The 26,115-nt window shown below is 51.8% G+C and overlaps 8 protein-coding genes across 8 annotated transcripts; 5 read left to right on the forward strand and 3 right to left on the reverse strand.

Annotated features, from left to right (window-relative positions):
- Positions 1–292: 292 nt before the first annotated feature.
- On the forward strand, positions 293–1,354 carry MAA_01983 (uncharacterized protein; the record flags this gene model as incomplete). The annotated part of the gene is made up of 1 exon (XM_007819981.2): positions 293–1,354. One exon carries the CDS (start codon positions 293–295, stop codon positions 1,352–1,354), a length of 1,062 nt encoding a protein of 353 aa, XP_007818172.2.
- Positions 1,355–5,628: 4,274 nt separating this feature from the next.
- Positions 5,629–6,334, forward strand: MAA_01982 (uncharacterized protein; the record flags this gene model as incomplete). Its single annotated transcript, XM_007819980.1, has 4 exons — positions 5,629–5,641; positions 5,738–5,941; positions 6,041–6,160; positions 6,225–6,334. The coding sequence occupies 4 exons, from the start codon at positions 5,629–5,631 to the stop codon at positions 6,332–6,334; spliced, it is 447 nt and encodes a 148-aa protein (XP_007818171.1).
- A 480-nt stretch (positions 6,335–6,814) lies between these two features.
- On the reverse strand, positions 6,815–8,360 carry MAA_01981 (Phosphotyrosyl phosphatase activator, PTPA; the record flags this gene model as incomplete). The annotated part of the gene is made up of 2 exons (XM_007819979.1): positions 6,815–7,550; positions 7,717–8,360. 2 exons carry the CDS (start codon positions 8,358–8,360, stop codon positions 6,815–6,817), a joined length of 1,380 nt encoding a protein of 459 aa, XP_007818170.1.
- Positions 8,361–8,998: 638 nt separating this feature from the next.
- MAA_01980 (uncharacterized protein) lies at positions 8,999–10,828 on the forward strand (the record flags this gene model as incomplete). The annotated part of the gene is made up of 1 exon (XM_007819978.1): positions 8,999–10,828. The coding sequence occupies one exon, from the start codon at positions 8,999–9,001 to the stop codon at positions 10,826–10,828; it is 1,830 nt and encodes a 609-aa protein (XP_007818169.1).
- A 1,760-nt stretch (positions 10,829–12,588) lies between these two features.
- MAA_01979 (viral A-type inclusion protein repeat domain-containing protein) lies at positions 12,589–15,912 on the forward strand (the record flags this gene model as incomplete). Its single annotated transcript, XM_007819977.1, has 2 exons — positions 12,589–15,654; positions 15,715–15,912. 2 exons carry the CDS (start codon positions 12,589–12,591, stop codon positions 15,910–15,912), a joined length of 3,264 nt encoding a protein of 1,087 aa, XP_007818168.1.
- A 1,443-nt stretch (positions 15,913–17,355) lies between these two features.
- Positions 17,356–18,814, forward strand: MAA_01978 (uncharacterized protein; the record flags this gene model as incomplete). The annotated part of the gene is made up of 2 exons (XM_007819976.1): positions 17,356–18,255; positions 18,389–18,814. 2 exons carry the CDS (start codon positions 17,356–17,358, stop codon positions 18,812–18,814), a joined length of 1,326 nt encoding a protein of 441 aa, XP_007818167.1.
- Positions 18,815–21,369: 2,555 nt separating this feature from the next.
- MAA_01977 (acetamidase) lies at positions 21,370–21,771 on the reverse strand (the record flags this gene model as incomplete). Its single annotated transcript, XM_007819975.2, has 1 exon — positions 21,370–21,771. The coding sequence occupies one exon, from the start codon at positions 21,769–21,771 to the stop codon at positions 21,370–21,372; it is 402 nt and encodes a 133-aa protein (XP_007818166.2).
- A 286-nt stretch (positions 21,772–22,057) lies between these two features.
- On the reverse strand, positions 22,058–23,734 carry MAA_10718 (uncharacterized protein; the record flags this gene model as incomplete). Its single annotated transcript, XM_011412436.1, has 1 exon — positions 22,058–23,734. The coding sequence occupies one exon, from the start codon at positions 23,732–23,734 to the stop codon at positions 22,058–22,060; it is 1,677 nt and encodes a 558-aa protein (XP_011410738.1).
- Positions 23,735–26,115: the final 2,381 nt, after the last annotated feature.

The following is a 26,115-nucleotide window of genomic DNA, read 5'->3' on the forward strand; positions in this document are numbered from 1 at the left end:
TTTTTACAACCTCCATCCTCATTTCCAGGGGCCATTCTACGCGTTCATGGTACATTGACAGGTTGTTCGTCCTGGGCTGCTGCATCACCATGCGCCTGTGCCGCCGGCTGCTTCGAGTCAACGTCCATGGTTCCTCCCCAAGATCCTTTAGCAGCGCGGCCCCGGAGAGAGTGGAGGTAAGATGCGGTTCTGCAGGACATGTCACCATCGAGTAGGTCGCCCTACGGTAGCCGTGTTGATGTTTAAGATGATGCCACCCAGGAAATACTTACAAGCGTCCAGCCTATTCAACATGCCTGGAAGTTCTGCAACTGAGCCCCTATTAATACACATGCCTCCTTTCCCCCAACCTGATGGCTCGGCATCCAAACTACCAACATTTCTTGGAAAACGACCAGTTGCCAGTATAAATTACAGATGGAGACCCTTCTCAGAACCCTCGCCAGAAGTCTCAACCGTAAATAAAGCATTCAGCCCGTTATATTGGCCGACCCCGGTCCACGACACCTCGTTTGCCTTTGCTTGGCTCATTGAGAATTTTCCACCGCCAACGCACAAGAGGCGCGACATTTACATATACGGATCATACCTTGGCGCCAGCTTAGCCGCGTCCCTAGCTCTCACAGAGGCCCATACACACGCGAGGTTCGGCGTTAGAGGCCTCATTGCGTACAATGGGATATACAATTGGACCATGTTTCTTCCCGACCACCGTATTAATAGGCCACCCAAAAGGGCCAAGGCAACAACAGCTCCCCCGGGGCCCCAAGAAGGGTCGCAACTACACAGGCTGCAAGAACAAATGCCCTCCTTGTTTGACATGCCGTCAAATTTATTCGATCCGTTTGCGAGCCCAAGCTTGTTCTTTCACAGTCCAGGCTTAATTGTGCCACAATCATTCTTCATGACGGTAGAACACTCAGCCCTCATTGATAACATGACGAGCGATGAGGAGATTACACCAAACCCCATCAAATCGCCAAGAAAATCCCACCTAGTTTTCCCGCCAAGGCAGTCGACGCTCAAAATTCCCGATACTCTTCTCTTGTTCGACTCGGCTCCACTGCCCGTCCCGAAGCCAACCACCAAACCAAAGAGTGCACGAGCAAGGAAACGCGCAAAGCCAAAGGGCCACAGTTTTCAGGCGCAGGCAGCAGAGTTGGCCGAATTAATGAGGCGAAGTGTCAACGTTGTGGAATTGAAGGAGAGGAGTAAGTGGGATGAAGACGTGCATAGCCGCGTTGATGAAGCAATTAGACGAGTGCGGGTAGTTGACGTAGGACTGGAAAGAGACAGCACAGAACTCAGCGATGTGGGATGCGACGCTGTAACGACTTGGCTAGAAAATAGATGATTCCACTTTGCGTTACCATGGCATAATCCGTATGCACCCGTATACATGACAGATATAAGTCAGGCACGGGCTAGACACGGCATGCCGCCAATGAGTCTATACAAGTTACGGCCGTTGTGGAACAGACTTGTCAACCTCGACTTGAAGAAACTGGCCAAAACATCTCACCGTATAGTGTTCTTTCCACTGTCATCAAAATTCCATAATTTTGTGTAGCATACTCGGCCGTTTGGTCGATGGGCACGATTTTGCTGACGAGGAGCATTGTATATCGATGGATGAACTGGCAATCAACGTACGGTCTGTGAGAGAATATGTTTGCCCACCAAGAAGTATCCGCCAACATACTGTAGTATATCATCAATAAGTATGTCTTGGTTCAGGGTGAACTCTTGGTAGTTAGGTTAGCCACAGAGCCCCAACGTGCCAAGCAATCAGTGAGGTCTTGCAGAACGTGATGATGCAACCAGCCCGAGGTCTGCCGAATTAGATGATACAGAGGCTAATTCTCATGAGGTCAATGCAGGGGAATCAAAAACCATTGGTCGAGCACTGCCAGTCTTGCAAGTGGCCAGGCGATAAGAACGAACATTGAGGCCATTCACCAACTCCTCGGGCGCCAAGGCAATGGAACACTAACAATGCTACATTTGCCTAAATTGGAAGAACTCGTCGTCATAATTCCTGGTGACTGCGTCTATCGCATCACCACCCACTCTCACAACTGCTTAAAGGCACCAATGCCATCCGTCATGTTGGCATATTTTATGAGGGAGTAGGATTTAGACAGCGATACCGTCAAGCCGTTTGAGAATCATACTGAGTACACGCATACTTGACAGACGACTCCTGGCCAAGCCGTTGGAATAAGACAGCAAATGTGATTTTGGTTGGTTACTACTAGTTACAGGGATAATAAAGCAGTGAGTGACTCGTACGGAGCACTCTCCAGAATTGCCAAAAAGGCGACGGGGGACCCGAAGGTCGATTGGCTGGACATCCAAAAATCCCATTAATGATGGGGCCGGGGACCCGTAACGCGTCGGCCCCACACAGACCAAGCACCCGCAAAAAGTGGCCGTAACCTACTAGCCACAAACTGCAAGTTTTTTACTCCGTCTAGGTTAGAAATTGAAGAATGAAAAAAAAAGTTTGAAGTGGGTCTGACCGGGGATTGAACCCGGGACCTCTTGCAGTTTGTAAGGATACTGTTTAGGAATAAGAAATCCCAAAGCAAGAATCATACCACTAGACCATCAGACCACTTGTGCTTATTGAAGGGACTGGTGTAAAACTAGTATATAAAGGGTTCCCATAACCTCCCCTGCCAGCCACATGCCATACAGAGAACATGTTTCGTTTTCCATTCAGCAAAGTCGTTGCTTTTGAGGGAAATAATCCGAAGTAAGATCCTCAGGTAGCAGTGAAATAAGAAGAAGCGGTTTTCTTGAGTCCAGGTCAACGGAAGAACCCCCATGAGTCTCTAAGAAGTGCCCGGTGATGCGGCATGACGCTCTTTGTCGCAAAGCCGAAGCGGGCATTGTATCAGTGCCTCCCGCAGCAACAGACTGGCGGATTCTCTCAATGCGTGATAGATTATAATCCAACACCCCAATCAAAAGCCCGTTTCAGTCGGTTACATTCTTCCAGCGGTCCTCAGCAAACGTTTCTGTCTGAGCTGAATTCCCATGTGGCATATTACTGATGCTAATTCGCGTGTCTTCGTCACAGGGGGGCAGGATATGGTCTTCTTCCGTTTGCTCACGGGCTCAGCGATTGGAGGGGCGTCTGCCGGCATCTTCGAATAAAGACATCACATGGACGAGAAATAAAACGAAAGGTTTCATTTTTCGTTGACTCTACGAGAAGTATGCTGCAGGAACTATTACTTAAGGGAAGGAGCTAGCTTTTGCGTAACTGCTAACCATCGTCGCGTAACTTTATGAGGGAAAGGTCATCTATGAGGGAAGGAGCACTTGTAAATATCGCCAATGTCGACAAACAAATCCAAGTCTAAAATATGCGCAATTGGCCGCCTGATATATTCCTATCGATCTTCTGGCCGCCTACTTTATGTTGAAGACCTGGTTCTCTTCCGGGATTTTCTTGAGATCTTGATGACCCAGGAGGCCGATGGCTTATACAAGTCTTCGGGCGTGACTCAGCGTCGCGTTACTGAAATTGCGATTCAGTTAATTCCAAGTTTTTCAGAATTTGTTGCAAGCATTGGCCGCCTCACTGTCTCTCTGCCACTGGGGAAAAGGTTCAACCAGAGTATTCTGTTCATCGACACAATGTAAAGGCAGCATGTCGATGGCAGACTAGACAGGTGGCTGGCGGCCTCTTGTGTCACGATCCCTCGTCTTGGTGAGCACGCGCCAAGCCTTGGACAGCAGGAATAGGACCTGTCTTGCCAAACTGAAACAAAGAGCTTCAGCAACTGGTAATTTAGCAATGTTCCCAGACATCGAGGCCGCCCGGCCCACCAGCCATGCAGCAGTGCATGCATCCCATTGAGTGCGCGGGGGTGCGTTGAATGTATTAGACCCATTTTTCTGAGATACCTACACGGTACCTCTTTTACTACTATAAGTTAGCTATGATATGGGGTATTTCTTTGTACCTTAGGAAGCTTTAGTGACTTCTATTATCATATAAAATACTAGTAAGATAATGTACCTTTTAATACTAGGTTTTTGATTGGCCAGAACCTGAATTCGGTACATCCAACGCACCTCCGCGCACTCAATGGGATAGTACTAGTACTCCGTACTCCGTAGTACGGGGAGCAAGGCATAACATCGAAGGCACCTCGAGGCTTGACAACTAATTTAGTGCTGGGGAACGGCTGCGTTTTGGCGGTGGAGCGGCCGTCCAAGGTTGTCGAAAAACGTGGTCATGGCCAACCCTTGCAGGCGCAGGCGAGTGAGCCACTGACTCGGTCAGGCCATCATCACGTCCTGCTGGGAGATCCAGTTCGTAGCACCAAGTACGGAGTGAGGCTAGGCAAAGACAAAGGGAAGACAACCCTGTCCAGGCCTCGAAATGCGTGGCGTCACGGCCGCGGCCGAAACAAGATGAAGCATCGCCCGGTCCAAGTCCATGATGCGCCAGTTATGGCGGTCTGCATCTCTACTCAAGCAATGTGTACACTGCAAGGCAAAAGGACATGAAGCGAGGACATGAGCTATTGCCACTGTCTCAAGCATGGCGTGCATGTAACCGACGTCGAGAGATGCGGCAGGGGCTTATGCATGCGAATGGTGCCAGGGCTCCATCGAATGGTGGACAGATGTCTAGGGATGTCAATAAACGGTCGGCTGGGTGAACGCCGCCGCCAGCAATTGATTCACCATTATTGAGCTCGAGACTGACTTGACGACCTCAACTAGCACTGCGGCATGCAGTCTGGTGATACAGTCGCTGGTCTGGTCCCCTTCAAATGTTGTCTGGTGGCTGATCGGTTTTGGCTCCAGCACTCCCAGGTGCCATAGGTGCTCCACCGTTCCAGAGTTGACCCAGGCGGCATCTGGACCGTTGCAATGTTGACGCTTCGAATAACAGGCCTGGGCCTGGGCCATGTGGACATGCATGCCTGAGCAGCAATGGAGCTTCCCCAGACTGGGGCCAGTCTTGAGCTTTTTGCGGTTTGTGGCTTGCAGCTCCAAGCTTGTCAAGGTAGCTTTCAATACCTTATTGACGGCTTTGCAGCTTGTGTAGAGGCAAGTACTACTACTATCCTGAAGCACCACCAACCAGTCGACAACTCTATAATCCCAGACGCCGCTGCCCCCCAAGTGTCGTTTCCCTTCTCGACAGACCAGGCCCCCTCCTTCTTTCTTCATTGTGTCCCTCCTGCTCCCTCCCTCTCCTCCTGGCCTGGCCTCTATTTTCTTCCTCTTGTTTTTTGTTTAGGTTTTCCCTCTTCTGCCTTCTGCCTCTTCCACCGTACTTTTCCGGCTTTTCTTTATCAACCAGCCCATCAAATTTCTCATCAATCCCCAAGCATCGTTTCTTGCAAGGTTATCTTCTGGTTTCGTTTGTTGCAAGGTACCTAGGTACGTAAAGTTCCCTGCACTCCTCTCATCCCACATGGTCCTCAGTGTTTCCATGATCGATTGCCCTGCATTCTTTCTCAACAACATCCAGAGCGGGACCCGGATATTGCACATCGACCAGACCTGCTAACTTGCTACGCTTCCAAGAAGACATAGCCAGACATTGACAGGCCTTCCTCGTGATATACATCTGATCGCTACTTTCTGACATTCAGTATGCCTGGCATTCGTACGTTTTATACCCTACCTCGTCGGGGCCCTTGTGGACACCTGCAGTGCTTGCTCTGTTTTGCCGCACGTTGGCTAACACTATAGTTTGCTGCAGCGTTTGGTGCTATTGACAAAGTCAAGGCTAGCCTGAAGAATCTCTTCAAGAAGAAGACTGATTCCAAGACCCAGGCTGCAAAGCCTGCCGATACCACGGAGAACAAGACAGAAGCGGCGAAGCCTGCAGAGCCTGTCCCTGCTACAACCACCACCGCAACGGCTGGAGCAACTGAGACGAAGCCAGAGGCTCCAGCTCCCGCAAGTAAGCCGACCTTCTTTGCATGGTTGTTTCTTGGTTCCGCGGGCTTTTTTGGACTGTCTGAAATATTGAAATTATTCTAACTGGCCTCATTTACATCAGCTGAAGCTACGCCAGCTACTGAAGCTCCAAAGGAAGAGGCCAAGGCTGAAGAAGCCGGCCCAAAGACTGAAGCTCCTGCTCCCACGACCGAAGCTACCAAGACCGAGGAAGCTGCTCCGGGTGCGTATATTCATTTCCAAGTATTCCCACGTCATTCACGACAAGTTGCTAACAAAGTCTCAAGCTCCGGCTCCCGCTCCTGCTCCCGCCCCCGAGTCTGCTACCGAGCCTGCTGCTGAACCAGTCAAGGACGAACCTGCTGCTGCTGCTGCTCCTGCCACCACTGCGGCATAAGGCCCAACACGCCGCCTGGACGTGATATTGTCGTACACTACTCAAAAGCCATGATGAAACCTGTTTCTCGCTCCAGTTTTCGCTCGGCTGCGGGTATGATTTGATTGCTGGTGTCTTTCATAAGGATTGTTTGTCGATTTGGAGGCGTGGTGATACTGCATCAAGATGGGTTGGTTTTGTTCATTGTTCCATTGAAGCGCTGGATACCCACGAGAGAGGAAGGCTTGCGATATACCCATGTGCATGCAACTTATACCCCACACCATCACGGTTATCGTACGTGAGTGCGTTGTTTATTCCCTCCATTGTTTGGGTCTATCGCTATAATGGTCTAAGCAGATTTGATTTATGCTATGAGTTTCATCCAATCGCCCTCGTGTGCGTAGTTTCATGACATTTTATTCGTTGCTTTGTGCCATGTAAGGTGCTGCTCCGAATCTTGAGTCTAATGTTTCTAATATTGCACTCCCCAAGTACAGGTCACTCCCGTGCCCATGGCGCCTTGGTGACAGTGATTTGTGCTGCAGCAGACCTTGAACCAGGACCCTCGCCTCGAGGCTGTCTGGATGCGAACGAGCCGGTGCTAGGTCCTGTCGGAACTCTTGAGTAGGGAATTCCTGGGCCGGGAGGCGGCGGCATCCTAGTCGCCTGTGCCCATGGGGCGGCCGTTCCAGTAGCAGACAGAGGTGGTGTTTCGGTGGTCGACGCTGCAACAGCCACGGGTTGGTTCATCATGTGAACACTCTGTGCGGGAACCGGAGCACTAGGATCTGCATCCCAGGAAAACAATGACCCAAAGGGAAAATGCTGCACCACGGGAAACTTGGACAGCACTTCGGCGTTGAACATTTTAATCATGCCCTTGTTAATCTTGCCCCACCCATCTCTAATGCCCGAGATATCAAACAGGATGGGAGAGTGTTCCCAAAACGGACCCTTCTTCACGTCATTGATGAAGCCAACAGCCGAAAAATACATGTTTGTTTGGCGTAGATCCTCGACGACAGCGGGTTTGGTGACATCTCCTGGCTTGGGGGCACCCTTGACGGAGCCCTCGAGAGGCATGGGTTCGGTCACGAGCGTGATAGGGCGTGTGAATTGGGCGGATCCGAAGATGTAAGGGATGAAGGAGTGGTCGTCGAGCCCCCATACGCCATGGGAGCCAGCAGGTTCGAGGGTGTATTTGAGGATGAGGGTGCGTATGACGCGAAGGTAGCTGAGATGTTAGCAGAGTATTCTGTAGGGCCTAGTCGATGAACGGGGGCGGCTTGATTTGGTCGGGATGCAAGAGGGAAGTTTAGAAATAGTCCAGGAATGCGTGCGGTCAGAACAGCGAGGCGGCATGTAGGCCACTGCGTAAGTAGTGACGAGGCTATACTTACGGCTCGATGACGTCGAGGACAATTTCTCTCTCAATGTCGCCGTCGTCCTTTCCGTCACTGAAAAATCCCAATTTCCAAAGACATCCCACGAAGGCGACAAAGCTCAGCTCGTGGCCTGTCCCGTAGTCCAATCTCTGTGCGCTCCCGAACGCGCCCATTAAATAGGCACTTGCTTCATCCTTGGCCGTGACGCCATCCGCACCCTTGGCGGACAGGGCTTGTCCGAGAATACCCTTGTCCAGAAACGAATCGAGGTTTTCTTCGACGAGGGCATGCCATTTCCGAAAACTCACGTTTCCGAAGCGTCGTGGTCCCGGGTCTGGAGGCGCTTGTTCGACGAGAGCCTCAACTTCAGATAGGAGCTGCTGGACAGCTTGGATGGAAGGCGTGGAGGATGGTGATCCTGGAACGAGGGGGAATGTTTTGGGGATGGGCGAGGAGGCTTGGTTTCGGGGGCAAAGTGAGTGGTTTAGTTGGAGGATGAAGGCGCAGATGTCTCTGTAGGCTTTGGATGTGAGGAAATGGGCGACGTGGTGGCCTTCGTTGATGCGTTTGGTGGGCTTGATGAACTTGTGGGAGGCGAGCTGTGCGATTGGGATGACCTGTAGGGTAGGATTGAGGTGTGGAACAGGAGGCGCGGCCATGATGGGCGTGAGATTCGTGGCCGTGGTTACGATGGCCGTGGGGAGGATGGTATTCTTGATTGTTGTCTTGTCCGTGCTTTGGTGTTGGATTTGGGGCCGGGTATATGGATATTTTGAGACGGCGATGCTGATATGCAAGATGGAGATGCTGCCGTTTGAGGTTCGGATTGGGGGTGAGTGGGCGATGTATTTTTTTTAGTCAGCAGACTTCGATACTTGCATAGTGGCAGAGCGCAGAATCATGGACAATCAAGTGAAATTGAAACATGGAATAAACACACAGTAATATATACCGTTATGATACCAGGCCACATGTAAAGCACGGGAGAAACTGACTAATTTACATGTGTGCGTATTTCAAGATGCTGACCTCATCGGAAGACCTGCTTGGACAAGGTGGGGTGAATGATTATGGGGCAGAAGCTTACCAGACATCTACTACTAGCTTCAGACGCGTCAAGTCGCGTGTCCATTTGGCTTCCGCAAGAACCGTCGATGACAATCGACTGTCATTCCCGGACCCAACCAATTACTAAGGCATACGGAGCACCAAACGACCGTTGACTGCGTCTTTTGATATTGTGTAATATGAAGCCGTCACCATTGGGCTGAGACGATTTCCTACTCGCATCGTCAAAATGGTCAGCACGAGACGCAGCGCAGCTGCCCAGGCAGACTATGATTCAATTTATGACTTTGAATCTCCCGATAAGACAAAGAATTTGCAAACAAAAAGACGAGGCGTAGCCAGGAAAGCCGCTTCACATATTACGACCATGAGAGGCTTGGAAAAGAGGAACAGGGAAGAGACAGAACCAGACACGCCGGTGGTGAAGAGACGTACGCCTAAAAGGCCGGGGAGACGGCAAACTTCCAAGGCGATGATAGAGGATGATGTCCCGCAGGATCCAAACTTTTTCAAGAACATTAATGATAGTGCGGCGGGGAAGACGAAAGCAAAGAGAGTAACGATAGTTGTGCCCGAGGACGACGCTGCAGCCGAGGAGCAATTGCTCCAGGAAAGCCAGCAGAGAGAGGGGCAAGTTTTGGCGGAAGAGAAAGAGCAGAGTGGTCCATCGTCTTATCGTGACTCTGCAGAATCATCGGATGATGACGACGAATCGCACGAGGAAGTGGATGCAGAAAAAGACGTCGGTGCAGTGGGCGAGGGCGATGACCAGGGCGAAGAGGCCGAAGACAGTGACGGAGAGGATAGTAGCAGCGACGATGATGTACGAGAGGTAACAAGTTCTGCCGTGGCCCCTGACAGCGCTTCACGAACCAACAATTTGGAACACATCGCCGGCATAGCCGTAATTTCTACAAACATTGGGTACATTGAGCCCGAACCACCAGACAGAAGCGCGCCGACTTATTACCTTAACTGTGGTGGGCTCAATGAAATGATTAACGCAATGGGCAAGCAAGGCTGGATGGGTACAAAGGGCGAGTGGGCAGATCAACTGCTTCAGATCGAGAAAGAGTCCAGGACTGAGTCCGAGGCCATCAAAGCTGACAATTGCACGAAGCTATTACACGAGACCATTGCCCTGTGGCGGACCTGCAAGGATATGCCCAAAGCACCGTCGCTAAACTCACAGGCACAGTACCTACGTGAGCACTCTCAAAGTATTCAGAAAAACCTCAAAGTGGTACGGAGTTTGACGAAGCAAGTCAAGAGCGAAGCTTCCAAAAGTATACCCGCAAAAGGCAGCTCGAGACAGATACGGAATGCACGGTGCAAAAAAAAAGACGTATTGACGTGGATACAAGGCAAGCTGATGCCAGCGCTTGTGCTCGCACTAAAGGAGGCGCTATTGCTAGGAGGATATTCCAGGCTGAAATCGAAACCAGAGACTATCAGCATTAAAAATGGGCAATTCATGGCATGCACTTTGCAATTTGCTTTTCGAATCGTCGGGTTCATCGACCAGCTGTACGACGTGGTATTGACACATTTGAAGTCGCAAGAGAAGAATGAGAATTCAGTGAGGAGTATGCGGGACCGGACGCGGATGGCATTTGCAATTCACGTACGGGTGTTGGAGCCTCGCATACTGCTGGGGATGAATGAGCTGAAGCGCCTTGCCGAGGCCCCCATACTGAATGCCGAGCTGGCAGAGCAGTCAAGACAGTTGCGGGAGGCGCAGGAAGAAAGGGACCAGATCATCAAGGAGAAGAATGACGAACAGATGAGACTGTTTGTGGCTTCTACGCAGCGGACGCTGGAGGACACGCCGAAGCCGCGGGACGAATATTACGACAGGCACGGCTGGCGACTATGGGAAGATGAGGTGCTGCTCGGGGTGATTCGCAAGACGAGGTCTCCGAACCTGGTGTTGCTGTCCAGGCAAGTACCAGGCAGATCGTTACAAGAGGTTACGAACAGAGTGGCAGAGTTGAGGGAATCGATGAGGGTAAAATATGAGGCGGCGGACATATTACCGCCGAAATGGTGCCACTGGTAGGAATTTGTCTGTGTTGGTGGATGGGCGATGCAATGATACCCCAGATTGGCAGCTGTTGTATGATTTATTGACGCGTACTGTGTAAAACATGCAGTTTCAACGCTGGCGGGCTGTTGGCCAAGTTGCTGCAGGTCACTGAGTTGGGGCCGACGATGGCCTTGGCGAGGTATATATGCAGGATGTGTATGTGTGTGTGTCTAGTGTTGGGAAGCGTTGCCAGAATAATGCCATATTTTCTTGGTTGGAGAGGTGTAGTTGTGCTCTGCCGAGGCGACAAGGTGGGATTGAAGGTGGTGGTGATGTGGCAGCCTTGTCGCCCACGCCACGCCTGAACCCTGACGACGCGAAATTATGGACGAGGTCGTGGGGGCGTCGTTTTATCCGGCGGACAGTCTTTGAAGCATCGGCCCTGCTGCAATTTCACTCTCGGCAGAAGCTGGGGGAGGCAGCAAAAAGAACAAAGACGGGAGCAGGGACGCTGCAATCGAGCCGGCGCCATGTGTCGTGGCGAGTCTGCCCCTGTGGGAGCACATGCATATTGCGCTGCAGCCGTCTATGCATGCAGGGCCAGGCACAGGTGATGCAGACTTTAAGAACAAAGGGACTCGACACAGATGTATTGATGAAGGTCTGGTTGAATATTGCACGGGCATATCGAGTACGGAGTATAGGTTGGCCAATTGCCGTTGGGCGCGAACGAGGGGGGCGTTGAGTCTTGACGGCTAATTACGACCAGGGTTGTCCTTGTGGTGACGGTCTGGAAATGAACATGGGCGATCTGTAACTATTGCATGGTCATGTAGGCTGCTGTACGGAGTACTCCGTACATATGCAGTCTTCTATGCATGAGTGATGGGAGTCGAGAATCAGCAAGAGTCGAGAGACGGCGATGGGCTGGATTCTCAAACAGCCAATGCAGACAATCACTCGCGTCACGCATCACCTGGTTGCCGGTTAATAGTTATGCAACCCGCCCGACCGCCAGTCCGATGGACCAGACGAGCAACGGCGGGCAGAATGGCCCCAATTGACCTCAGTGGCCCGCTAAAACTGCATTGGACCATTTTTGTCAGGCCAGAAGCCCAGCCACATGTCTGGTCTGGTGTGCATGCTTGTGTTGTCTGGTCTGTCCATGTCTACACTCCGCAGTCTAGCTGGTTGAATCCCCCCTGGCACCGCTGGCCAAACCAATTTCCTCGCAGGCCATCAGACCAGTTGACGTTCTTCTCCCTTTGCACCACCATCCTCTCTCCCTCACCTATTTGGACTTGCCGGTCGTCAATCAGTTTTTGTGCTTGCTTTGATCTTTTAATCGATTTTGTGCATTTGCAATCGCAGAGGTCTTTGCTTGCCACTGTTGTGTTGTTGTCTTAATTTGTCTTGTACCTTGTTGAGCTGCCGCATTCTGCAATTTCGCCGTCAGGAGAACAGCTCAAACGCCTGCGCTACCCTTGGTAAGACATCGAGCTGAACCGTCGAGCGGTGCATCGTGTGACGTCGAGTTGGACGACGAACGAGGTGAGCCTTTGCCAATTCTTCTTGAATTTGAAAAAAACAACAACAACCATAATCTGTTCCGCAATGCCATGGCAAGCTGGCATCGGCTGCTTCGATGCCCCCCTTGGCTCACCTTCGGTGCTTGCGCAGCTGAGCACATGATGAGATGAACCATGACTCGATGCTAACATGTTGATCCATTTCTCTACAGCTATTCTCTCCATCTCTCTGTTTATCAACCTCACCCTGACCGAGTTTCGACAATGGCGGACAAGGAAAACATTGACGTTGCCCAGAGCTCCGACGTGGCGCCCTCCAAGGAGACGACCCCTATCTCGCCCGAGACGCCATCCAAGGCTAGCGCTGCGTCGACCTCGCCCGCGGCAAGGCGCGCCGGCGCGACTACAAGCTCGGCATCTGCTCGACGGACTACTGCGACCGGAACTGCTGCTTCGTCACGAACTGCTGCTGGCTCAACCGCTGGTGCTCGCGCCACGGGCGGGTTGAGCAAGCCGCCTACCCGCCCCCCTACAACTACCACGGCCACTACGCGACGTCCCGCTACCGCTACCTCTACCACCTCTACCCACCGTAGCCGACCCAGCGTGAGCGCGAGCGAGGATGAGCGGAGATCCACCTTGACTTCCACCTCCGCCAGGAGGACGAGCACCCTCATGTCTAGCCCTGGTAGGACGGCCGAGAAGAAAGCAACAACTGGTACTGGTACTGCTGGCACTGCCCGTAAGCCTGCTACGACGACTGCTAGTACTACTGGGGCGCGACCCTCTACACTTGGTTCAAGGTCGTCGACTGCTGGAACTACAGCCTCAGCTAGATCGTCTACAACTGCCGCAACTCGGACTGGTGCTGCGAGCACCACCGCGCCGAAACGCCTTTCCACTTCTGGTGCTACCGGTCGCGTCTCTGCAACAGCTAGCCGACCTGCTACTGCCAGATCCGATGCTTCTAGTGGTGCTAAAGAGATCGAGGAGCTCAAGGCCAAGCTTCTTGAGGGAGATTCCGAGATTGAGTCTCTCAAAGCTCAGATCCAAAGCTCAGAAACCATCATCTCTGAGCTCCGCGAGCAGCTGGCCAATGCTGCTCCGGCTGCCGAAACTGAAGCTATGCAGAGCGCCATCGCTGAGGAGGCTCTTGCGAACTTGAAGGCTGAGCACGAGTCGGCCCTCGCTGGTCTGGAGAGCCGGCTCTCCGAAGTCGTTCAAAAGTTGGAGACGGCTGAGTCTGAGCTTGACCAGCATAAGACCAACTTAGCCACGGCTGAAGGCTCCAAAGCTGCTATCGAGTCCGAGATTGAGGCCCTGCGAAAGTCCCTCGAAACTGTTCAGTTGGAGAACGATCAAAAGGTCAAAGCCAGCGAATCTGCGCTGCAACAGGCTTTGGACGACCATGCCACCAAGTTGTCTGAACTGAAGGACTCCTTGAGTGAACAGCACAAGACTGCCATCGAGGAGCTTGAAGCCAGTCACAAAAATGAGCTTGAAAAGGGCCAGACGGATGCTTCGGCTCACGAAATGGCCATTGCCGAGCTCAAGACTAGCCACGAGTCGATTGTTGCCCAACTGCAAAGCAAGATTGACGAGCTTACTGCCTCCCAAGCTGCCCTGGAGTCTGCCAGCAACGAAAAGTCGCGATCAGACCAGCAGGCTCACAACAGCAGAGTTGCGGCTCTGGAGGGTGAGATTGCGGAGCTCAAGGCTCTCAGCGATGTCTCCGGCAAGTCTGCAGAGAGTGCCACTACGCAGCTGACGGAGCTCCAGAACAGCCTGGCAGAGAAGGAGAAGGAACTCTCCTCCACCGTGGAAGACCGGTCTTCTTTGTCGACGAAGCTTACTGAAACCCAGTCTGCTCTGGCTGATAAGGAAGGGGAAATCGCCAAGCTCAAGACTATGCATGACGAGCGCATGAAGAACCTTTCCCAGGACTACGAAAACGAGATTGAGAGCCTGCGTGGTGACGCCTTCTTCAAGCGCAAGTTTGAAGAGCTTGAAGGCCAGCACAATGAGCTCAAAACTTCTTCTGAGGAGGCAGCCAAGGCCCATTCTGATGCTCTTGCTGTCTCCAAGGCCGAGCACGCCGCTGCGGTCGAAGCCCTGGCTGCCAGGGAGCAGGAGCACCAAAAGAATCTGGATGCCCTGCGAGCGAGTCATGCTGAGGAGCTGGAGAGCGCGAAGACTGGTGCGTCTGCTGACAAGGATGCTCATATTAGTCAACTCGAGTCCCTCAAAGTCCAACATGCTGAAGAGCTAAGTGTCTTGAAGAAGGAGAGCGAGTCCACTCTAGCCAAGGAACTCGAGGCCCTCACATCTACGCACGCCGGTGTTCTAAATGCTCTGAAGCAGGAACATGCTGATGAGCACCAAAAGTCCCAGGCCGCCCACGATGAGGCCCTCGCTGTGGCTAAGAGTGCAGGCAACGACGCTCACGCCAGCGAGCTCGCGAGCATTCAAGCTGAGCTGCAGGCAGCCAAAGAACAGCTTGAGCAGGCTCGGGCTGATGGCGAAGTTGCTATCGAAACTGCCAAGAACGAGCTTGAAGAGAAGCACATTGGCGAGATTGAAAAGCTCATCACCATGAATACCGAGGCCATGGATAAGATGAAGGCTGATGGCATTCAAGCAAGGAAGGATCTGGAAGAGCTGACCGCAACCCACGCCAAATCCATTGAGGACGCAATTGCCGAGTACCGAAGCACCTCTTCCAGTTTGGAAGAGAAGCTGGCCGAGCAGAAGGCGGCTAATGGCTCTCTGGAAAGTGCTCTCAAGACGGCCCAGGAGGCTCTGACCAAGGCCCAGGCCGAGGTGGAGGAGATGGGGCAGCAGCTTGCTCAGGAGAAGATGGACCGTATAACGGCCCTGGCTGAGCTGGATGCTGTCAAGAGTGTCAAGCCCGACACTTCAGAAGCGGATGCCCTTCGCAAGGAGCTTGCTACATTGAAGAAGACACATGAAGATGCGCACGCCGCCGCCGAAGTGGCTCTCAAGGGCAAGGAAGACGAGCTGGAGTCACACAAAGCCGAGCTTGCGGGTGCTCAGGATAGCTTGGCCAGCATGAAGAACGATCTTGCACTCGCCCAAAAGGAGCTTGAAGCCCACAAGTCGGAGGCGGACGCCAAACACAAGACTGCGCTCGCCGACTACAATGATCTCAACGATAGCATGACTAGTCTGGTGGAAGATGCCAACAACAAGGCCAAGGAGTTGGAGGCTAGGCTCGGGGAGGCGACCAGAAAGGCCGAGGAAAAAGAGAAGAAGATTGAGGAGCTAGAGGCGCAGCTCAAAGTAAGGGATGCGGAGATTGTCGAGGCCAGGGTACGAGTATACAAACAGGCTGTGGACAAGGGATTGGCATGCATGCTAATGGGTGAATAGGCAAATGGCGGCAAATCTAAGGGTCTGTCAAGCAGCAGGTTCGCCGGCGCAGAAAGCGGCAGCGACGAAGCTGTTGCAAACGATGACGTGGCTGAAGGTGAGGATGACACCAACGGCATTGGCGGTGATGATGATGATGATGATGCGGATGACCACTCTTCAGCGGCATTGGCTTCGGTGCGCGAGCCCCTATGTTGATGTGGCCGTAGTTTGCACGGTTTCCTTTCGTTTGTCATTGTTATGGGAGAGATGATTGAAGCTAACTTTTGGTGTGTGTTTGTCTGGATGCAGCTAAGTAAGGCGCGCTTGACGGCGAAGCAGATTGACGCCCTCGACAGAGAAATGAGGGACCGGAATTTGCAGTAAGTGATGACAAGTGATGGCTTTCTTGCTTGGAGAGTGAGCTGAGGGAAGATGAGGCTAACCAAGGCGATGCAGACTGCTCAACTCGATAACGAATGCGCACCAGTCAAGGTAAATAAGAGAGGGAACTCAATTTCACGCGACAGCATCGGGCGGCTGATTTTGGAGAGAAGGGAAGGATTGCTTGATGGAGAATATTGATATTGGAGTTTTAATACCCCCCCTTGTTCTTTTCTCCGTTTGTTTGCCCTGCAATGAATTCAATTGAAGACGACGCCAAACACGACGACGAGTTCTCGGCGATGATGAATGGCAGTGGGAGACACTTCACGAGCACAAGAACTGCTCGTGAATTTTTCTTCTTTGTTTCTTGTTTTCGACGGTAGTTGGACGGTAGGATTGTTGTTGCAATGCGATGATGGATGAAGCATTCATTGTTGTGTTGTTGCGTAGGTGTAGTTAGTGGTAGGCTGTTAAGGAATGACGATACCCCCTCCTGTTGCTCCATACAATATCTACACGAGCTGACGAGGTGCCGATGTGATGAGTTCTGCCAAGAAGCAGCGTAGCAGTCGAGACGTATGTGAGCAGTGTTGATGTCGATCCGTTGCTATTGCAAGGGAAGCTCAAGTGCGTGGTTAAACGGAGAGGTGACGGAGGCTGGAGGCTTCGGGGGCTTGATGGATTGGGTAATGTGGGCGGCCTGGCTGTTGGAATCATGCGGGTTGTGATTCGGCGGTGGCCGCAATTGAGTTGGCTCAGGCAGGATTGATTTGTGCCGGAAGACTCGGTAATGGAGCCTCCAGTCCAGGGTCGGGGCTTTGGGAAGCACCGGGCGCCGATGCTACGGGCTTACTCAGTGCCAGCCCGGAACAACTGGCTGCACAAGTGGCGTCCAGGTGGACAAAGGGAGTCGACAGGGGGGCCAGACCACGCCATGGCTGGAGAGACGCCCTGCAGATTGAACCGGACGCATGTGCAGGGTTCCGCCGCGACATGACGTCTCCCATCGACGGCAGATCCGACATGGACGCAAGAGCATCCCAATGTCCACCACCTGCCTGATTGATCTTCTTTTTTCTTCTTCTTCTTCCAAAACCTCACACTACAAACTATTCTTGCACCACATCTCTGGTTCAAGTGTCCCTATCTGTCGTCTCGGCTGCGCATTGGGAAATTCACAAACAAAAACAAAAACAAAAAAAAAGCCATGTCCACGACGTATTAACCGACTCTCCCCTTTCCCAGCGCCGCATCGCCACCGTCATCGACCTCGCCATGCCCCAAGTCAGGCGAGGAAGCCGGAGCCTCGATTGGCACACTCGTCCTCTGGCAACGATATTATCCTCGGACAATGCCTCTCCAAACGCAAGCGAGCCGCCAAACAACGTGAAACCCGACAGCCGCCCTCCCGCCGGTTCTTCCGGCTCCAACAACAACAACCACAACCGCAACCGCAACATCACCATCTCACCACCAGAGCCGCCGTCGCTGGACTCCCACTCCCAGAGCGTCCCCGGCTCGCCCATATCCTCCTCACCCGCCCTCCACGAGCCCCCTCGACGCAGCCTCTCCTACGCTCTCCGCCCGTCCGCCCCGGCATACTACGACTCCCGCGCCGCCACGCGCACCGAGTACGCCCGCCGTGGACGAACCCTCCAGGAATACTACGACGCCAACCCGCTTCTGCTGCCCCAGCTCCCGTTCACGTGGCACCACGGCCGACGTCGCTGGCGCCTGTTTCTGTTCGCCTTCTTCGCCTTTGTCGATGCCTCCGTCGTCCCCATCGCCCTGTACTACGCCCTCAACTACGCCGGCCACGTCGAGGGATGGATCATCTTTGCCGTCGTCACCACCATCTGGGGCGGGCCGACGTATCTGGAGTTTGCCGTGCGCACCTTCCGCCTGATCAAGAAGGAGAGGTTCTACAGGCCCCTGGGCACCGACTCGAGGTGGTGCTTCGACATGCTGACCTGGGCGTCCGTCATCACCATTACCGCCGTCACGGCGCTGTTTATCGTCGGTAGCGCACCGCACATTGTGTGGCTGAGGGTCCTGTGTATGCCTGCGCCCGCTATATTGTACTGCCTGGGCGGCGTGATGGCGCTGATCATGCTTTGGCATGTCATGGGGTGGAAGGCGCCGTTTAGGATCAGCTCCACGGCCAAGGGGGAGCCGGTAAGTCGTCCCGTTTTTTTTGTTTCAAAAAGAAATTTTTATTCTTTATTTTGTTATATATTAGTCCAACGGAAAAAAATGGACATCCCATGGAAAACAAAAGGGGGGACGTGCTGACAGCGGTTGCGTCTAGGTTCTTCCCGCGGCGTACTACTTCATTGAAGATGTAATTGCCGTCAATGCCAAGGCTGGTCGTCCGTATCGCGAGGCCCTCGCGGCCCGGTACAAGGCATCCCCGCGGTTCCAGCGGATGCTCTACGTGCAGAGCATCTTTTGGAGCATCCCCGCGCTTGTGCTGGCCGCTGCGCTGACCGTCATAGCTGTTGTTCACCAAGTCCCAGCTACGGTGGCGTACGGTATATGTTGGGCCGTGCCGTTCATCTGGTGTGCCGTGTGGGGAGGCATTTCCGTGTGGTGGTGCAAGCGGGACATGATTCGGGAGAGACTCGAGTGGGAGCAGAGTTGTGGCGAAGTTGAGAAGCAGCCGCCGCCGAGGACCGAGTCTGATTCTGGGTCGGGCGTTGTGGTTGGGAGGCCTGCCGATGCTGTGGCCGTTTGAAAAGGGGTTTGTGTGATTTTTAGCGCATGATACCATGATACATGAGGGAACGGGGGGCATGGCTCAGCATTGGGTTCACTTGGGATGGTCGGGTTGGCGTATGCATCGTGTATAATACCAAGCATTAGCATGGAGGAGTGTATTTTTTGTTTTTGAATAGAGTGGGATTGTGCCTTTGTGTGTGGTCGGCTTTGACTAATTGAGCAGTCTGATGGGACTTTTGCCGTTGTTGCGAGTGCGTCGGAGCTACTACTTTGCATCTTGAGCGTGCGACCCGGACTATACGGCCCATTATCGATCGGTGCTCTCGTCATCGTCTACCTTTCATCTCCTCTGCAGCGACGTGGCATAGTATCGATGTCATGGAAGGCAAAGGGGCGCAGGGCGAACCGAGTCGAGGCCAGAAGCAGCCCCCTCGTCGTGAAGATTATGAAGATGTTCTCGAAATGGCCCTCCCCAGCCGCCGACTATGCTCTGCTGCAGAGCAAAAGTCGGAAACTGATGCTCGAGATACATACATATGGTTTATGTTGTTGCAGAGAGCCCCACATGGCGGCTCGTCCCGCTTCCGCATCAACGGTTTCAATCCACCAATGGCAACAAACGCCGGCCCGAGACCAAAATCCTGACATGGCATGCCTGCAAAGAGAATGCGGTTGCCGACGGCTGTGGTCGGCTTGGAGCGAGGTTCATATTTGTCTCAAAGGCTGCATGCATGACTAGTACTACGAGCTACATGAGACTAGATGGGCGATATTCATTCATACCTTTGCAATGTGTTGTTCCACGTACATGAATTCGGCCATGTGTTGACTCGGATAAAGGCGTTTGGGAGTGTGGCTTTAGGACTCAAACATTTTTAAGCGATGGCAGCACTGAAAGATCCCAATTCTGCTTAAAAATGCGAATCCCCGCCGATTTACTGGAAATGAAGCCATTCCGGGGCCAGCTGTTGATGCGGGCCATCTAGGGCTCTGTTGCAACAATTGACGTTTCTAACGGGCTGCTTTGGTGGATTGTATTGCTACCCTGTTGCTTCTATTGTGCTCTGGTGGGCTTGACGGCTTGTATGTGTCTGTGACCGCGATGGACTTTTTTTTTTTTTTTAAAAAAAAAAAAAGAAGAAGAAGAAAAGAAAACGCAAAGTCCGCGAGAATATAGCCATATCGCGATCCTATAATCATGGAAGGTTGAACACCAACATATATACATACGATGTGACGTAAGAGTGTAAGCGAGGATATTCTTGTATAAAAATGAGGACCCGCTGAACTGTATTAATTGTTTCACGCGAAATCCCTATTAGACATGGTATACCCCGTACTGGAAGGACTAATATAAATACCATGCAAGAAATCTCATCACGAGTGGTTTAAACCCACGACGCAGTTTCGCGTCTCGGCGCCTCACTACAACAGGCAAGACTCGGAGCAAAGACTAACGCAGGAGTCGGTTCAATTCCTTAAGAAGCGGCAAATAGCCCATATAGTCAGTGTTACCCAGGAGGAAGATGCCGAGCACATTGTGTCTGGACTCGGCAACGCAAGCATCCTACACGCCATGCCAGTCGTGGAGTTTGCGAACCCAACTGTCGGCGACTTGGGAAAGCGTTACAAAGCATTCACCAAGCATCAGACAGGCACCCCAGTATGGTGCGGCTATGACCTGCTGAGTCAAAACGGTGATACTAATTGAAGTGCTTTTTCTAGGGCTTGGTTGAGAGTCACAGCAGGGGTCTCAGGGGTTCCAACAGGGTATAGAAAGACACTGGGGTCAATTTCTCGCGTTTTCAGGGCTTCCAACGAAGCCCTGCAGTCATCATCAATATCCAAAAATTTGCTCACTCGAGGCGCTCGTAAGCCTCCCGAAATAACTTCATTCCGCTGTGTAGATTGCTGTTGTTTCCGCGACATGACCACGGGCGAACCGAAACCATGATCTCCGCCCTGCAGTGCTACATCGAGAATGAGAAGCCGCGTGCGTCGCTTCAACCCCTTGCCCATGGCGACTATAACAGAAACCACATCGTGAAAGCTGCGCAGAAAAACGCACTGCATGAACCGTACGAGTTGCTCCGGAAGCAAAAGGAAGCCCGCGGCCCTCGTCAGTCAAGGAGAGCATACGGCTGATCGAGGAGAAGTGAGAAGTGCGACGCCTCTAGAAACTCGCCGGCCAGCATCTCTATACGCCATCATGCTCAAGTATTCCTTGATGTGCGACCAGCCCATCAAGGCCTCTCATGGTGCGTTGGTAAAGCAGCGGCATGTACGGCTTCGCTACCACCTCATCTTCTCGCCAGGGATTCGGATGAAGCTCGACATGCGCTTGCGTTGTCCCATGCTCGGGAGCCAGTGTCACCCGCGGGAACAAGTTACTCTTGTTTGAAGGAATCGAAATACATGTACAGCCTCCTGGCGAACCAGCCTCGATATTACTTGCGACGATACAATGTCGGCATTCCGCACCGGCGATGACAATGAAGCCGATTCTGTGCAAGGGACTTGGTCTAATACGAATGTTTGAATAGACGCGTGTCTAGGCGAGCGTGATACCAATTAAAGGTTGAAACGATATGGCGAGTACGCCGACACCCGACCAATCTCGGTAAGAGGAGTACCAACAAAGGGGTCGAATTCGGCCAAAGTGCCATGGATGCTATATTCTAGACAAGTCCCGTAAATGCTGGCTACGTATCTGTCTAGAAATCCTTTACATGTCGAGGCCATGGGGGCCTCTGGCGTGCAGGCGTGGACTTTGGCCATGAGTCGGACCAAGTACCGAATTTCAGGAGGAGTGTCGTTATCCATGACTGATTCGAGAATCTCCATGCCAATTTGGTCGAATATTTCAGAGATGCGAGTTGAAGCGACAGTCAAGTGATGGAGAGTCACGAGGTCTGGAGCAGAGTTGGCGATTTTAATCACCAGCTCTGTCGGAAGACGATCCAGCCTCCCCATCGTGGCGGCGGACGTAAACAACAAAGTCGTGATACTAAGGGAGATTAAAGTCGATGGAGATGCGAGAGTGGGAGACGATCCGATGAAAGATGAAGAATAACGGACCTCAATGGGGGTTGCAGTTTGTATTTAAGCGCCTTTACGGTCCAGCCAGTAAATAGACTTACAACTTACAATAAACTCGGATTATATCAGACTCATTTTCAGTTCACTTTTACCCGCATCCGCGCTGCCTGTTGTCATGCTTGTCTACCCTGACCACTGTGTAGACAGTGATGATACTCACCTACTGCAATTGTAGTGCATCTTTCACAGCAGCCAATACCTCGAACAGCGCATTGTCATGGTATCGTCTCCCAACAAACTGCAAATTAATAGGTGCATTTTCAAAGTCGCCCTGGTGCCATAGCTTCCTAACCTGTTCGCACTCCTCGCTTAGTGCCGACTTCACGTCATATTCTTCCTCACCCTTCTTCAGTGCCTTGATTGGTGTGGGCACGACCACTCCTGGACAATCGAGATAGTTCCACATTGCCGTGTAGTCCCAATACCATGCCGTGTCATGGCTACTCGCAGGTCCTACGAATGCCGGGCATAGGACTACATCAACACCTTGATCCTCCCAATCCAATGAGGATTCGGAACGTATATTGTCACGGAGAAGTCGTTGCTCAAGGATGGCTGTGACAGGCAGCTCCTCAGGAGCAGCGTCTCGTTGAATCCATTCCGTGAGAGGATGTCTGGGCTCCCCTGTAAGAGCGCGGTGGGCGTCTGCGTATTTTGTACTAGCTGGCCAGTATGCTTTGCGGATGTTGTTCATAATTTGCGCAACTTTGTAGGGCGTAAATGGCTTTACCTGGAAGGCTGCCTCTTCAAGGCGTGATTTGGCCCATTTCAACGCTCGAGTGACGGGTGGTTGGGGGACGATGACACCGTCGTGCATCATAAGACCGATTCGCAATTTTTGTGCCGACGGCTGCCTGGTGTTGCATCTCATTCCCGTCCATGGAATAGGTATGATTCGAGGATCTTCAATCCATGGTTTCGCCCCTACAATGGTGCTCATGAAGAGATCCATGTCTCTCAACGTCAGACACATGGGGCCCGTGGAACACAAGACGTTTAATTCAGCGGGTACACCGCCCTCTAGAAAACCCTTCATCGGAAGCGAATAACTTGTGGGTTTGAATCCGTAAATGCCACAAAACGCAGAAGGACCTCTCACACTACCTCCAATATCTGTGCCGACGCCCAAAACCGACCCGCGAAGTGCTATCAAGGCTGCCTCGCCACCGGTTGAGCCACCTGCCGATAGTTTAATATTATGTGGATTGAGAGTTCTTCCGTAAAACGATGTGCTTTCGAGATGCATCAAGCTCTGTGGCTGGTTCGTCTTGCAGTAGAAGACGGCGCCTGCATTGCGTAGAATGGCCACCATTTGACTGTCTTTGGTGTCCTTTGTCAGCGTATCCAAGTAGCCCATGTCTCTCCAATGCCCTGCGATAGGGATATGAGACTTGATACTAATTGGGACGCCATGCAAGGGACCTACAGTCTTTCCTGTGGTAGCTAAATGATAATCAAGATCCTGTGCACGTGCAATGGCTTCGTCCATGAACCACTCGGTCAGACAGCACGTAAGCTGGTGCGCAATCATGGCACGCTTGGCAAACGCAGTGATCACGGCAACTGATGTCAATCTCTTGGAAGAGATGGCTTCCGCAAGAGCCGTCGCGTCATAGTTCTCCGTGATGTCGAGTTCTGCCTCAGACAAGAGGCCACACTCGTGCGGGATGCCAATGACAGACTTGGGCGGATTCTGTATTGTATTGCTCGGCAGAAGGAGTTCCTCTGGTACAGCAGCCGCAAACCTTTGCAGCACCGCCCGTCTGGCCGCCTCGTAATCAGCATTCCCTACGGGAAGAGGCACAGGCTGCACCACAGGGACGTGGGTAAGTGTCATCTTTTCGTGATGTTGCCGATAGTAATGGAAGCACAACGATATTGAAGACCGTAGGGGAACCAATCTCCCAAAAGCCTGTCGTTAATGCCAACAACGCTGAAGATATATCTGCTCGACACAACAAGGGAGATAGAGATGTGAATAGATAAGTAGATAGCGATGGGCCCCGGATAGTTCAAGACGGAAGGAGCATGTTCCCCGCACCGGCAACGTCTGTTGGATAAAGTCTGACGTTGGTTGGTACTTTATGTTGTCTGGTGGCTGCCGTGTCTCTCACTGTGCATTCGTTGTGACGGATTGATACATTTGTGCATCCGAGCATTTATGCATACGCGCTCAAACTTTTCATCATCGGCGCAGACTTCCAACTTTGTTCGTCCGTGCCGTCCGTGCCGTCCGTCCGTCCAAGCCTCCAGACCACGAACAGCACAACTCGGAAGCAGAGTATCATGATTCGCATTTAGGCAGAATCTCCCGTCTCGGATCTTCCCTGAGGAGCCATCCACTGTACATACGCGTACTTCCGATAAGGTCCCGTTTATTGCTGCTTCGGGGAATCCTTTGGCTAGATTAGGTTTGGGTCTGCCCACCGTGGCTGAGACAGTAAATCGACGATAGGATCCAGATTGACCATATGCCATGCCGATAATCAACGTCAATCATGCTGAAAATAGCAAGTATCTTGATTCCTATTCAAATGGAGGTCGACGAGCGCTCTCAGACGTCCGAAACGCTTTGATATTCGAAAGTTGTTTCCCCATATTCTTGGTTTCCTGTTTTCCACTCGGTCGAGTTTTAGGTGCAGTTTGCTCAGGTTCCCGAAAAAAAAGGCCAGTCTTTGGGGATAAAAACCCTATAATCTGGTCCACTTCTGGCTTCTATTTTCAATCTATTCTCCCCTCCCTTAGTATCTGTTATGAACGAAAGGCACTCTAGTGGTAACACTCACGGGACTCCATCCTGGGTTGATGGTCAACGCCATGCTCAAGTGAGCAGAGAATTCGTCTGCATATTGTGCCAAAACGGCCTCTATTTTCGAACCAAGGTCAAACCACGCCATGCGCTGAGGACTGCAGTGGAGCCATTGCGTCCATGAGCTATTGTCATGAAGGTCAATTACCTTCATCAGACAGGCAGCTGTCTCTCAACACGTGGAAACACTGCGGTATTTTTTGATTATTCGCTCTTCCAGTCTCAATCCTGTCGTAATTTGCTGCGCCTATTGAGATAAAAAATTAAGGGGATATGACTCGGCACTGGGAAACGGGACTAAGATAGGCCCATGAAATCTTACTTAATGAGCGTCTTTGACTCGGCACGACGGAAATACCTGGTCATGACTCAAACTGTGCAAGACATGTCTCGGCAGCCCAATAGAGGGTACTAAAATGGAATTTTCCATGATTCCGACGAATGGGAAACCGGGAAAACTTTTCGTATGACTCTGTAGCGCCTCGTTGCATACAAAATAATCCGAGATCAAGTTGCCAGAGATGCTTTATATTACTTCTATGTGTGAGCTCCAATTGAATGTGACGCTATCATTGAGTCATGTTTTAGTGTTGAGTGATCTTTTATTGCTGATCTTCTCTTATTTTTGAACCTATCCCAATATCCATGCCGGCACTGCATCAGGATAGGCCCAATTGTACACACACCGAGTGTCTGGTCGACCTACACCAGAGGACCGTGACATACCGAAAGAGAGTGATTTTTTATGAACTAGGACAGTCCCAATCTCTCTGGATCACGCACAATGCGGCATCGAAAACTAGAATTAAAGCGTAACTCGTTGGCATCTGTCGAGCCCTTCTATCCCAAATACAATAAAACAATATACTAGCGAGTTCCAAATCAGTCTGGTATGAAGTATGGATTCTTTTAACTTTGAAAATTTTTCTTTTCATGCTTGTACTTAGCTATTCCTTGATGGTCGCCGCTCAAAACCAAGAGATTTGAGTTACTCGCCCTCCCTCGTCGCCAATGCCAAATATAGATTGAAATCAGATCGTTAATTCAAACAAGGGAATTTTTGAGAACACCATAATCCGGTGGCAGAGACTATGGCGGTTGCATGCCAGAACCTTGCAATTTCTTTACGTATCATTGCGACTCACCAAGCAAATTGTCAAGCCACTCACTGCCAATTTCAAAAAGGAGAACCAAGTGAAGACTTCAATACTTGGTCTAGTTGGAATAAATCTTCGGAGCTGTTGCCCTTCCAGATGTGACTCGTCTCTCGTGGGTAATAAACCTGATCCGGAATCGCAGAGCTCTGAGTGAAAACCCGATAGAAAACGGTCCGGTCATGAGGTTAAAATCAAATATCATGGGCTGCGGTATTTGCATCAACTGAAATGAAGGGACCAATGCTGTGAGAA

Source organism: Metarhizium robertsii (assembly GCF_000187425.2).
Source record: "Metarhizium robertsii ARSEF 23 chromosome Unknown MAA_Scf_1, whole genome shotgun sequence".
Lineage (NCBI taxonomy): Eukaryota > Fungi > Ascomycota > Sordariomycetes > Hypocreales > Clavicipitaceae > Metarhizium > Metarhizium robertsii.